Raw genomic sequence first — 14,894 nt, forward strand, 5'->3', positions numbered from 1 at the left:
ATGAAGGAGATTCCCATTGTAGCATCATGGCTTGAATTTTCAAATAAAATCACACCTCACCTTTTTGAATGCCCTTCCACAACAGCTCAGAATTAAGTGCTAGAATTTAGCCTCAGGGAGGCCTTTTAATAAACATTAATTGTAAAGGAGAAGTATACTTTCTACTCCAGGACAGGTGAAACTTTCCTTTTAGTTTGCCTATATGGTCATACTGTGTATTAGTACAAGTGTTGCCATAGAATCACAACATACAGAAACCTGGGCAACAGATCATGCAAACAGATGTAATCCTCATAATGTAGTGTGTAAACAAACAGAAAGAAAATTCCACTGCAGCCAAGTTACATATACTACGAATATACTACAACAGGTCTGTACTCATCAGATAGACCTGTTGCAGTAATTTCTGTGCCAGTTATGAAAGAAACTTGGTAGCATAGCTGAACATAAAAATGAGGTTCAATAAATTTCAGGGCCTGCACAAGATGAGTTAGATATTAATTATTACATTAAAAAATAGCAGCCATTTGTTAACCTCAGGAAATTCTCAGATACTGGGAACAATCTTTGATGCAGAGAAATATGGATATAATAGGTGGACTACTTCATGGATAAAAAAATGGCTAGATAGCCACATCCAAAGAGTTATAATCAAAAGTTCAATGTCCTGATGGAAACCAGTAGAATGGTGTCCCTCAAGGGTCCATACTGGGATCAGTACTGGTTAATGTCTTCATCAGTGACATAGGCAGAGGGACTGAGTGCACCTTCAGCAAGTCTGCAGATGACACCAAGCTGAGCTGTGGCATTGATTTGCTTGAGGGAAAGGATGCCATCCAGACGGACCTTGACACACTCACTTACTGCTCCCATGTGAACCTCAAGAAGTTCAACAAGGCCAAGTGTGAGGTCCTGCACCCAAGCTGGGGCAATCCCCAGTATCAGTGCAGACTGGGGGGTTTCTGGATGATTGGATTGAGAGCAGCCCTGCAAAGAAGGACTTGGGAAGGTACTTGTGGAGGAAAAGTCGCAAATGAGCCCACAGTGTGCGCTTGTAGCCCAGAAAGCCCAGAAAGCTGAGGTTCCCAGAACATGGAAGATGTGGACCTGTTGGAGTGGGTCCAGAGGAGGGCCAGGTCCAGAGGAGGGTCACAAAGATGCTCAGAGGGCTGGCGCACCTCTCCTACAAAGACAGGCTGAGAGAGTTGGGCTCATTCAGTCTGAAGAAGAGAAGGTCCCAAGGCAATGTTACTGCAGCTTTTCAATATATAAAAGGATTCATCCTCCCTCAAAGGTTATTGCTCTTTGGTTATGGGTCTTTGCAGACATGCTGCTGACACAAGGCTGTTACTATCGGCTACAGGTGATGGGCAGCAGAAACAGCTGGGATAGAGGCCTCAGTATTTTAATAACTTTTATAATTCTCATGGATTTCTGGGAAAGCTTTAACATTTGTTTTTTGAAAATTCACTTCCATAAAATTCTGGAAAAGCTAAAGTGGTTAAAAAGTAGAGCCATAACTTCAGGTCTAGTATAAAAATTCCATGGTGCATATCAATTCCTTCTTGACCTGGACTCCTTCAGCACCCCTCTCTCAAGAGATTCACGGGGATCTGTCTAATGCCTTCATGACTTGAGACAATCTCTGTCACTCTAGACTCACCCATGCTCATGCATGTCTGTAGTTCAATGTGTAATAGGAGTAACAATGGAAACCCTGCAGCAGATTTCCTGTGCACATCTTGCAACCTCCTCAGCAACATGTCAGAAGAATAACCAGTGAAATGTACAGACCCACTGTGCAGGTATAGTGGAAACACCTCCCTCCAAAAGATCTTAGAGGTAGACTTCTTCTAACATGTCAGAGCAATTTATTACTACAAAGACCCTTCAGAGTGTCACCCTTCCCTCTCAGGGAGTTTACTGCAGTATGATACCTGTCATACACAAGCTAAATAAACCAGAAATTAGAAACCAAACTGGAAAAGGCCTCAAAGAGGTTCAGCCAGTGCAGATGTCCATCAGGCAACAATTTAAGTTTCCAGCAAGCTTCAAAGTTAAGTTTGGGTTTTTTTCTCTCTTTCTACAGAATCATTTGAACATTTTCAAACCATGGACTTATTCTGAAACTTCTACTGCTCATGGTTTCACCTAGAGCTCCTCCTTTCTTCTCACTTTCTCTCTTCAGTAGCAAACAGAGATACCTCAGCCAACAAGTGGGTGCCACATGCAATTTTGCAGTAAGTAGCTAGGTCATTTCTTTTAAATATAGTGGACTAACTTGCAGGTTGAGTAGAGGTATAGCAGTCCCCTTCTAAGTGCAGAATTAACAAAAAGCACAAAACGGCATATCAAAAAGAAACAGCACAAAAGCTAAGTGACAACGGAAAGGCTAACTAACAGAAAAAGATGTAGATGACCCAGCATAGGAAAGGATCGGAGTCTTCTGCTAGTAAGGCATGATTGATCATGTAACTATTTTCTGCCTGAACACCCACCAGCTGTAAAGTCTACTCCAAATTCATGAGTGCTTTTTTATATAAAAACAAACACTGATTACAGCTCTTTGGTTTCTACCGACATGTGGTGATCAAACTACACATACCACTCATCTTATTTCCATATATGACAACTTCACTGTGCAAAGTTCTCTCATTTTTTTTCAAACAAACTACAGGTAATGCCCTAATAACTCTCCATTTTGACACTTTCAGTTTAAAATAGACACTGGAAGAGGCTGTATTTAGAGAGCAATCTGGTGTTGGTATAAATCTTCTCATGTTTCCACTTAAGCACACAAGAATATTCTTGGCCAGGAAATAAATCCCTCTGCAAAAAGCCTTGCAAGAATTAAACTGCAAAGCAATGGCTATATAGAAGCTAGTAAAACTTCATGAGTTTGAACTCCTCCTGCTTGTAATAACTAAACTTCAACTAATCTTACACAAAGCAACAGCTTAGATTAGCATTGCCTAGCTGTATGCATACGTATTTGAAATTCTGCAGCTCACCCTGCTTGAAATGCTGTAAGCAACAGCTTAAAATTAAGCATTCATATAGCTACATATAAGTTTTCTAGGATATACATGAAGCTGTTTATTACTGGTTTGCTGATAGTCAGTACTTTGAAGCTGAATCTGCAACTGCAGATGCAGATGCTAAGCAAACCAGTATACTGACACAGACTTGTAGACAGATTTTGTTCTGCATACTGACAGATTTTATCATTATTTGTGCTCTGGACTTTATCATATCTCCAAGGCGTATCTCCAAGGGACAAAAAAAAAATCTGATAAATCCAGTTTTCTTAAACATATTTGTTTTTGCTATATTGGCACACTTTAAAAATCTGGGTACCAGGATGCTTGTATTTACAGTTTTCATTACATTTCTAGCACTCGAGGTAGCCTTCATTTTCTTGTAAAATTAGGAAATTTAAATTTACTTAGGAATTTAAACTAGCACAAATTAGTTTACATTCAGGAAAACCATAACCACTTATCTCCTGATTACTGGGAAGGCTCCAAATTTGTTTGCAGCCATGGGAGTATACTTCTGCTTAAATAATGGTGCAAAGCATGAGCAGTACTAAAAGCTCATTTTCTTGCTGCCTGCATTGAGTCAACTTTCTACTGAACACTTAAAGAAGGCACCAGACTGTAGGGCTCTGTAACGTAAAATTACTCACTGTAGAGGCAAGATATAAAAACAATGGCATTATCCCAGCTCTGCTACAGATTCTCACTGTTGCTCTGTCATAACCATACATGACAAAATTGGCTGTCACTTTACTCCTGGGTACTCAGATATGATTTTCATGGGATAAAAAAGGTCTCAGTAATATTGTGAAGCATGGCATGATACACAGATATGTTCTGTTCCAGCCCCTACTTAGAGCTTATAAATTTTTGTGACTGCTTGCCACAAGTCTTTACACATTTAAAGTAAAGAACACACTTCTCTGACACCTGACACATGGGGAAGGAGAGAAGAAGGGATGTGCAAAAAGCTGACAACAGTAATAAATACTGATAATGAACTGTAGGTCATCTTGGGGACATATGGCTTGGGAGAACTAAGGCCTTTATTTCCCAAGCAGATGCGAAGCAGACAGCATCAACGTCTGTTTCATCACTTGCCTGAACCTATTCTGATGAGCTGAGAGCAACTCAAGAGTCTACATCCATTCATTCATCTGCCTCCCTGCTGACTCCACTAAACAGTAATGCCAATTACTGTCAACTCTGTCGTATGGCCTTAAATGAACTCAAGTCACTTCGGCTGAACAGCTGCGAGACGGTATTTTCAGTCAAGGATGTTCATTTGCAGAATGGTCTGCCAAGAGTGATTAGATGGAGCAGAACTGCCTTGCTAAAACCTCTTCAGGATAACAATTATGTGTAAAACAGCACACATGACAGTAAGTCTTCAGACCAAAACAAAGTAGGAAATGAACAGACCCTTTCGCAAAATGCATTAGAGTGCATTGCACCTTAACTTACCTGTTTACTATGAAACCTTGGAGCCATGAGCATTAGAAAACTTTAGCTACATGATAATGAAGCCCCAAAAATACCAGAAAGAAACAAGTTCTCCATATCCTGTTAACAACAATTAAGAGACCCTTCACCTAGCAGAACCTACAACAAACTATCATGTCTTCTCTTGAATGAGTGTGCAGAGGTTTCAATATATACAAATACATAAATGGATTCAGACATACACATTCATGTCAATATTCTCTTTAATTCTTATGTTACAAGGTAAGAGAAATTCCTATGTTCTCCATTGTGGGTGGAGGTCTGCCTGAAAGGCCACTGCAGTAGGGCTTTTGTTAGCTTTCAGTAAAAAATTATGAAGTTCCCACAGAATCACAAACTAGTTGAGGTTGAAGGGGAACTCTGAAGGTCATCTGGTTCAAAAGCCACCAGATCCAATTGCCCAGGACCATATCCAAATGGCTTTTGAGTATCTCCAAGGATGGAGACTGCACTACCTTCCAGCCACCCTCACAGTGAAAAAGTGTTTCCTGATGTTCAGAGGGAGCCTCCTATATTTCAGTCCATGCCTGTCGCCTCCGGTTTTGTTATGGTGCATCACTGAAAAGAGCCTGGCTGTGTCCTCTTTGAACCTTCAATGAATCTTCAAGAACCTTCAGGTATTTATATTTATATGAGATCATGCTTGAGCCTTCTTTTCTCCAAGCTGAACAGCCCCAGCTCTATGACTTTCCTCATAGGAGAGATGCTCCAGTTTCTTTGCCACCTTCATGACCCTTCATTGAGCTCTCTCCAGTACGTCTGTACCTTTTTTCTCCTGGGGAGGCCAGAACTGGACACAATATTCCAGACAGGGTTTCTGCAGTGCTGAACAGATGGAAAGGATCACCTCACTTGACCTGCGGGCAACACTCCTCCTAACGCAGCCCAGGACACCATTAGTCAGTCGGCTTTGCTGCAAAGGCACATTGCTGGCCCACGCTCAACTTTGTATCCACCAGCACCTGCAGGTCCTTTTCTGCCAAGCTGCTTTCTAGCTAGGCAGCCCCTAGCACATGTTCTGTCACAGGGTTGCTCCTCCCCAGGTGCACTTCTCCTTGTTGAACTTCATGAGGTTTCTGACAGCCCATTTCTCCAGCCTGTTGAGGTACCATCGGAGGCAAGCACGTCCCTCCATGCACCCATCACTCCTCCCAGTTTTGTGCCATCATCACATTTCCTGATGGTACACTCTACCCTATCATCTAGATCATTAATAAGGATGTTGAACAGGATAGAAACCAGTATTGACCCCTGGAATAAACCACTAGTGACTGGCCTCCAATCAGGCCTTTATCCATTAATCACCACCTTCTGGGGTGGGCCCAACCATTCAACCAGTTTTCAGTCTTCATCAGCTTCTCTACGAGGTTCTTAAACATATAAAAAGTTAAACAAATAAAACAAAAACCAAACAGAACTTCCAGGTATGTGAAATGTAAATAGGTGCAAGAAGTATTGAAAAAGTTTCAAGTTAAGACTGGAAGCCCTCTTCCCTTGTTCTTCAGCTTCTTCTCATTGCTTATAATGCTACAGCCTCAGCAGCTGTTTCCAGTTACTTCTCTAGGAAGAAAAGCATAGACTTCCTATTTCTAAACTGATCTCAGCTCAGGTGCCTTTATACAACAAAGAGACAATTTTTTATTTTTTTTCCCTTTGAAAACATTTTTAAAATATGCTTTTCAGTATTTCTACTGAAATCTGGAGAATTATTTCCTTTGATGAGTTTAGTCAGTCATTGAATCATAGCACTGACTAATGCTATTGCACATGGTGGCAGTGGATAAAAAATCTCAGAAGCTTATATAACGGAAAAACTACAGAACAAAAGGGAACACATACAACTAATTCCAACTGGTGTTAGCTTATTTTTTTCAATAAGCTTTCAAAGATTTCCACGTGCTAGCACCCTATATAATCAGACTATTAGTGTATATTCAGGCTGATAGTATTACAACTCTGAACAGTCTGTACCATATGCAAGGTCTTTTTTACTAGAAGAAATGTTTCTTAAATGTTTGTGGTCACCCTTCAGCACAAGTTTACCTTTCCTCACTACAGATCCTGACCCGCATTAGAAATTGACCAAAATTTATACTGAAAATTGACAGTGCTGAAAATAACTATGCAGTGTAACACATGACCCCCGCAATGACCACAAAGAACTGCCTGTTACCAGTTTTACTGATACAAAAACTCACTCCATGCAGGCACCCTGAAATTCCTATAAAGAAATTTTAGGTCAATTCATTGAAATTTTTAATTTTTTAAGAAAATCAAAAACATTTCTAGCTGTTTTCAGCAAGTGATTTGCATGTTTGTACTTGTTTTCATCAGATTTCAACAATATTTGCAAGGTCAGTATCCATCCTGTTTATAACAGAATCACAGAATCCCAAGGGTTGGAAGGGACCTCAAAAGATCATCTAGTCCAACCCCCCTGCAAGAGCACATACTATTTAAATTCCTATTAATGGAGAAAAAAACTGTACAAATCTAGACTGACTTCCTAATCCTGAGCCCTATCCATCTCCATCAGAGCCAGCTGTAACAGCTGCAATTTCAGCTGGGAAGCTGAATCTCACCCTCCAGCATTTGTCTGAGACATGCTCAGATCCCTACAGCCTTTCAAGCAAACTGAGGATATGGCCACCTTGCACACATGTGTAAGATGCCATGGTGACTGAAGTCTCTCTGGGTAGGCTGTGTAACCAGTATGCGCTGCTGCATTACAAATTAAAGCTAGTACAGGCTGTGTCTAAATGAGCCTAAGGCTGAGTGGCTGCTACACAGGTGCAGAAATGTTTTTCCTGTAAATGTGCAGTATTTTGAAACATGAAGCTGCAGGTCAATTTTTAGTAAATGTGGTTTACAGTGCTGTGTCAGTAGTAGAGAATGGTACAAGTTGCTCCACCCTACTCATGAGTTAGAAACCTTGTTACTTGGAGGGAATCAGTTTTTCTCTGGGGTTACATGCAAGTTGTTTGTTTGAGTGAAGTTATTTGGCCTCCATCACAACTTCCAAAAACTGTTTTGCTATCCTAGAGGCTGGTGTTTTTTTCCCCAGATTCTAGAGGTAAATTGCTTATTTTCAGTTGTTTTCATGCAAAACAAAACCTATCCTGTTGATGGAAGTTGCAGGTATATTCAGTAATCACTAATTTTATGTTTCTCCTTCCTCATGGCCAGCCACTACAGCTCAGTGTAAAATGCACTAAAATGGCTTGTTGATTCTCTAAGCACTGAGTCATTAATGGCTGTATGTGAAAATACACTTCAGAAAACATTACTATCCTGTGGAAGAGAGGAATGCTTTGAAACTCATATCTCACGCAGTGACTCACTGATAACAATTTAGGGTTAGTTTGCTCTCCTATGCAAGTGGAAAGCCAAGACTTGTCGAAAAGTGTCACGCACAGGCAGGTGCTGCTGAAGCCCTCCATGAACATAACGAGCTCTCGGCCATCTTTTTTTTGCACAAGACATGTCTCTGACAATGATCAAAAAGTATGCTAATACCTGTAATTTGGGCATAGTTCCATAAAAACATTGTTGTCCAGAAGCCTAGGATAGAAGATAATGCCTGGGCAAGCAAAATATCTGATTTCCAGCTGGTGTTAGCAAGACAATGGATAGGCTGTGGCAAGGCCTGTTAAGCTGCTGGTGACAAGCTGAACAAGAAAATAGCAAGAAGAAATGAGTTGCTAAAACAAGAGTAGTGGCTGAGTAGGCAAAGTGGAGTGTACAGGAGAAATGTCACTAAGGAAGTGGAGGAGAAATAAAAGCATGAGAGTCTTAAGTGTACCAGAAGTATGTGAGAGTCAGCTCTTTTTTTCCTCCTTGGGAGTGACTAGGAAGAAGAGTTGTCACTCTAACTGCAAGTATTTTGGCCAGGAAGACAAACATTTTAAGTATCACTCAAAGCAAAATAGACTGTGTTCCAGCTCTAATAGCTTCTCCACTCTATCACATGGCATTTAGTGCAGAGATACCCAGGTTACAGGTTTGGAAGACCCAAACCAATAAAATCCTGTAGCTGAGTGGATTTATTAGCTGAAAACCTTGCCAGCAAGCAAGCACTGTGGAATGCCAGCCTGGTTCTGCCGCAGCTAGGTACAAGCTGGTGCAAGTCGCCCTCAATTACCCTCTACTTTGCTCCCTGTTACAGTTATCACGAACATGTGAGACCACTTGTCTAATCTCAGGGTTGTACAAAGCCAGCAGTGTTACACCTTTTTAATATTTTCAAATTGCTTCCTTGCCTATGTACAGGAAAGTACTGCAGAGAGCTGGAAAAAAACATGAGACTACAGATGTCCCAGTCTATCTGTTGGTAATTGAGCACAATGCAGAACACATCAGATATAAATCGTGCTTGCTGTGCAACAAAAGCTAGAGTCACCAGTGGTTACCTGTCTCATTACTTTGCATATGACAACCAAATGATGTTGCATTCCAAACGAGAGCGATTAGGTCAAAGGAGGTCAGTTTTAAGTCATACAGCACAGCTGTAAATACAAGCTATTTAAATGCTATGCAGGGAGTGTTTAGATTTGAGATTCCTTATGCTGCTGCTCCCATGCCTGATTTATCTGATGCCCTGGGATGGCTGTCCTTGCCTCTTGAAATTATTTTCCATCTTAAACTGTAGCTGAAGTGTAGTTATCATATATGATAAGTATGTCCTGAAGGACAAGTTCAGTTTCCTGATGCTGTTACTGATCTTGCTTGCTTACCCACTTACCATAAACTGTTCCCTGGTGGATGCCCATTTTGAGTGTATCACAGAAACAGACTTGGACTAATGCAGCAAAAAGTAGACATGTTTGAGGGAAAAGAAAATCAGGCTATTTTTGTATAAATATCATCATTTATTACGTTACTCTTCTGAATTAAATCTATCTCTTTTTAAGGGTGATTCTCCTTTGGAATACTGAAGAAAAACATTATTAAACAACTCTGAAATGCAAGTATATCCTTGGACACATAACATCTGAAGTAATACACACTCCCAGAATTTTAGAAGGAAAGGAACAGACACAAAACTATACATTTAGAGCTCTCAATGATCATATGAGAACCAGATGCACACAGTGGTATCCACTGCCAGTTACAGCTTTAGCAGTTAAGTGCCACATAGCTAATTATAGAACATCAATATCAAAAGTCACTCAACAACACCCCACAGAAGAGTCAAGGTGATAAGGAGACAACCATACAAAATCTAAAATAGCTCCAAGTCCAGGGCAACTGGCAATGCATAGGAATATTTAACTATGACCACTTGCATTTTGAAGCACATTGCTTATATAAAAAAACTACCTTCCTTATGGCTTGCAGTGGTTGTAGAAGAATTTATTATCTTATGTTTAAATCCAGGCAAGCAGATGCAGCACAGCAAAATCTATTAATGCAAAGTTCAAGCTGAAAGCCCAAGTGCACATTATTTGTAGCTCTGTAAAACTGGTTTCTGTTAAAATGAGGGAACATTGAGAACAAAACATGCCCATAGACACAGGAACACCAAATGCTGTACAGATATTCTTGGCTAAAAACATTGTCCAGAGTCACAGAAAGGACATGTCATAGTTATTGTGTCTAATGAAACTTGTCTGTAATGATGCTAGGAGCTGGATGTTCTCACATTCAGGTTATAGCTGCATCTGTGCTGGAGAGGGCTGGGAGGAAAGCAAAAAATGTCAAAATCCAATCTTGCAGAATGGCTGCAGCAGGTATAAGGCTATGTTTCCTATTGGCACTTCAAGTGAGTCTATGTGGCTTCACTTTTTACTCTACTCAGGATTTCTCACTATTAGGTACAGTATCTTCATTTGTTTTACACTTACAAAGCACATGTGTTCTCTGAAATAAATGCACAATTTGGTTAAACAAAGTCTCAAGAGTATTTGATGAAATACTATCATACAAAATTTGACAGGTGACACAGAATTAAATTCCTGTGGAAACCACCCACTATGCACCTGCAAAGCTTCATGCTCCAATGCAACTGGACATGAACTCATGCGAAATATACCTGTAGGTGCTAGTGGTAAGCAGCATGGTATTTGAGCTTCTCAGCTATCTTTAAATAACACAGTAATGATGGATATAGATTTGGTTTCTGAAATTCTCATCTATTAGTTGGGTCCAAGGAGTCTGATCTTTGTCCTACATTCTGTATGTGGATTTGTAAAAATAAATTATCTGTTCAGAGGTATAATGAATGCAAGAATATTTATGGGAGCATGGCTACACCTCTGAAGTTAAAATGGATCACTGACACCTTGGTTTATGTGTATAAGCAAATCACTTCAAGCTTGCAGATCTTATCACTGGTCCACTGATAACACACACAAATTCATCTGTTGCTCATCAGATTTCAGAACCAGGATTACATGATAATGCTCTTTTCCTGAGCCACGATATTACTGTGCTTCTTGTGTAGCTGGTATCCTACAATCACCCACTTTATGAAGCACATCATGTTTGCATAGGATTTCCCAGATTACACCAAAACAGAACTGGCACATTAGGAAACATGCTGCCTCCAGCATGATGCTATATTTACCCAGCCTGGGCCATGACCTCAGCTGGGTGTGCTTCTCAGCCATAGGTAAGCTTGCAAGAAATATGTTTCCTCAGCTGTTTCTATATTTTAAGTTTTTCTTTGCACAGCAATTTTCTGCTAAAAATCTTTATGATTCTAAAATGCAAGCACCAAGTTAGCAAATGACTGACTCAAAAAGCTGACAGTTAAAAGGAGCACCTTGATGTTAATACTCGAAGGTCCTATTCCTGAAGTCAGAGCCATGTAAGAGCTTGAGGCTTACAGAGAGTTTGAGTGAAGCAGAATTTTATGGCAGCACAGGTCCACTAGGTTGGTATCACAGTAAAAGACCTGATTTGTTTCTTGTGTAGCTGCTATCCTGCAAACACCTACTTCGTTGCAGCCTGATCTGGCAGTCTTGAGTGAAGCAGCAAAGAGTGAAATAGCTATCCATTTTAGCATTGACTATTTTGATTTCACTTTCCTTTTGCACTTGATTCAAATGGGCCTTAAAATGTGAGCCAATTATAGGTACAAAAACCCTAGCTAAAAAAAAAAATCAAATAAACCACATTTTATTATTATTATCGTAAAAGCTCCAAAAGTAAATGCCAAAAACCCATCTTCTCCCAGAAATACCAGCATATCTAAGAGAAGCTGGAGACATTTAAATAAGCAGTTGAACCTTAGAAACCTATTTGTTTAAGTGTGAATGCATAGCTGTAAACAAAAGCAGAATTTAACTTCACAATTCCTTTCCGCTTCTGTCCCTTCAGAAGATACTAGCTTGTTTGGAAACTGGGCAAAAAACTTTCAAGTATGGAGTGGAAATTTCTGGGCAGGATTTTAGTTATATTTACATCATCTTGACATTTTGGCACAAGACCACACTATTGAGAGATTTGAAAGAGAAAAGAACTTGCACTGCAAGTCAGATAATCCCTATAAGAGATTTGCTGTATATAACTCTATATTACAAGTAATATCTTAAAATAATAAAACAATTTTGAAGCAACACAAGGAGAAGTGCAACAATTCATAGCTAAGCTGCCACTCCCATCCTCAACTTCCTCTGTTGTCCCAGTACATTACCACATGTACATACACTGACCTGCAAATACCAGGGATCAGTGCTGCCAAATGGAGGACTGTTTTTACAAGATAAAAAAAGTAAAAGAGCAAAAGGAAGACTAGTTTTGCACACCTGCTACATAGACTTGGACTAACTATTTTTAACTAGGTTTAGTTATGATTTTGTGAATATATTTTTGAAGAGGTTAATCCCTTGTGTGCCAAATGTTTGCACAGAACAACTTACTATTATTAAATTACAGACTGCAGAAAAAAGGTTTATAATGGAAATGCTGACAGAACGATGCCTATTAAGAGAGCTGGTATACCACATATGCTTCCAGAGTATAACAGTTCAGTTATATATCTCTGGAAAACAAGATGACAGAAGCTGTCTAGCCACTGGTATGCTTATGATCGCATAGAAAAATCAAACAACAACCAAAATAGGGCTCTGTGAGCCAAATAAAAGTAGGCCAGCTAGTGCTGATCCAAATCTCTGATCAAATTCCCCTGATTCTTGAAGCACAGCAGCATGGATGTGCACAACAAGAGGCACATCCATTTCTGCAGGTACTCCTCCCAGCATCTCACAGTCCTTGGAGCTGAATCAATACCACTACCATCTGGCTCCCTGTTAACTGCAAGGAGGAAGCATGGCTTTCAAGACAGGTGGCTTAAGAGGGCATAATGTTAACAGGCACAGCTATGAAAGCTGGATTTCTAAATCTACTAAATTTTACTCAATTTCTACTAGTACCTTAAAAAATACAGGAAAATATATGTATACTTAAATAATAACCACAAAGAGAAAAGGCAATTATTTTATTCATTCCATCCTCACAGCCTCTTCTAAGTTAGTGTTCTCAGTCATTTTCAAACCCTAATGATTAACCTAAGAATTAACAATTAAGGTGAATTACTTTGGTAAAAATCTGGATACAAATTAGAACAAAAGAATTTTAAAAAGCTCTCTTATCAACTGAGTAACAGGTGGAATGACAAAACTGGACCAGTTTTGAACAGGGAACCAATGAGGTGGAATAGGGGGAGTCCATCTCTTTGTATCTGTACTCACCTACTCTAGAGCTTAAAAACTTTTAAAACACATAGTCCCTTTTATTGTGTGAGCACAGCTTTCTTTTTATGAATGACATTGTCATCAACACACTGTAAACAAGACTGTTTTTTAACCAAGTTATAATCATGTTGTATTTATTTTTGTTCAGTCTTTGGTTTGCTCCCATTGATTCTGTCAAAAAGGAAGAGGCTACATGAAGAACTTACCAAGTGAGAGTTACAGTTGCATGGAAGCTCTGTACAGTGGCTGGGTTTTGTTCTCTCTTTCAACAGCCTTTGTAAAGTCTAAGAAAAATTACTGAGACACTAATGCCTATCTTTTTCCTATTGAACTTGAGCTATCATAAAATGGAGAAAAGTCTTAATTGAACATGTTGTAAAGATACTCTTCACAAAGATTGTCTCCTGCTCTGAGAGTGCAGCCACTTGTTCTGTAGAACTCAAAGTATGTTTATAAAAACAATAATGTGGCTTCATAGGAATTTGACAGGAAGAGAGTAAGTTACCTACAGCCGATTTGATGAGACACCTTTTCCCAATATTAAAGAAATAGGAAGGAGGTTTTGGAGACATCCTGCAGAAGCCTGAGTAGAGACCTGTTCTGGGGCATGGCCAGACGGATGCAGGGACAGACAGTGGCTTCCCCGCAGCGCCGGCAGATCAATTGTCAGGGGACTGACACCCAGATGAAAGAAACTGCAGACGGGACGGATCAGACGGCGCCAGTTTCCGCGGGATAGTTGAGCAGCGCGTCACCGTGCTGCAGCAACGCAAGCCCGGGGACGACACTAGCGCCCGGGAGCAGCTGTGAGCGTGAGGTAGGCTGCAAGCCTGGGTGGAGATGTGCGCCCGGGGGTCGGCAGCGCTCTTACCTTCCCCGTGCAGTGCCCAGGGCAGATGCGCGTAGTCCCACTCGTAGCCGCAGGCACTGTCCTCGAAGTTGCACGACCCAGGAGAGAGAAACGCCGTTCCGGAGAGCTGCAGAGCTGCAATGACAAAGCGAGTCCCCGTCACAGGAAGGCCGCCCTAGGGGCCGCGGGTCGGCAGCCACCGCCGAGCCCGTAGCAGCACACCCCGTGGCCCACGCCGCCGTTTACCGTGTGCGGCGAGGAGAAAGAGCAGCAGCATCTTCCGCGCCTGGGGAGCCGGGGCCGGCGCGGTGTGGCGGGCGGGCACGGCGGCCGGGAGCGCGGGGCGCGGCCGCGCCTAACCCGGGCAGGCGGTGGCGGCGATAGTGGGTGTGAGCGCGGCCCCTCGGCACCCCGTCGGGGCGCAGGGAGCCGAGCCGCGGCCGAAGGAGGGAAGGGCAGGGGCGGAGAGGACCCGGGGGCACCCCGGGTGGGCCGCTCCTCCCACCCCCGGCGCTGAGCAGGGTCGGGGAGGCCGGAGCTGGAGCGCCATCGAGGGTAGGGGACCGCAACCTCCCCGGGCAGCCTGCTGGAGTGCATCACCCCACACAGCAATGTGCTTTCTTAGGTTTCAGTAGGCTTTCCTGTGTTTCAGCTTGTCCCCATGGCCTGGCTGCCACCGCTGGGCACCACTAGGAAAGTCTGGCGCCGTCTGATGTAAGCCACTGACAGGTGTTTGCACACACCTCAGTAAGATGCCCACTCATGCCCACCTGCAGAAGATAAGTGGCTTCACTTTGCACTCACAGG

At 41.7% G+C, this 14,894-nt stretch overlaps 1 protein-coding gene across 2 annotated transcripts in view; it reads right to left on the reverse strand.

Annotated features, from left to right (window-relative positions):
• The window catches only part of MAMDC2 (MAM domain containing 2), a 58,353-nt gene extending 43,901 nt beyond the window's left edge, over positions 1 to 14,452 (reverse strand). For both annotated transcript variants that reach the window (XM_005154950.4, XM_031054424.1), the window contains exons 1-2: positions 14,334 to 14,452; positions 14,109 to 14,222 (exon numbers count right to left, since the gene is read on the reverse strand). In XM_005154950.4, the coding sequence (XP_005155007.1) occupies positions 14,109 to 14,222; positions 14,334 to 14,364 (145 nt within the window). In that variant the 5' untranslated portion in view covers positions 14,365 to 14,452. The remainder of the gene's footprint in view (positions 1 to 14,108; positions 14,223 to 14,333) is intronic.
• Between the last annotated feature and the right edge of the window lie 442 nt (positions 14,453 to 14,894).

This window comes from Melopsittacus undulatus, chromosome Z, assembly GCF_012275295.1.
Source record: "Melopsittacus undulatus isolate bMelUnd1 chromosome Z, bMelUnd1.mat.Z, whole genome shotgun sequence".
Classification (NCBI taxonomy): domain Eukaryota; kingdom Metazoa; phylum Chordata; class Aves; order Psittaciformes; family Psittaculidae; genus Melopsittacus; species Melopsittacus undulatus.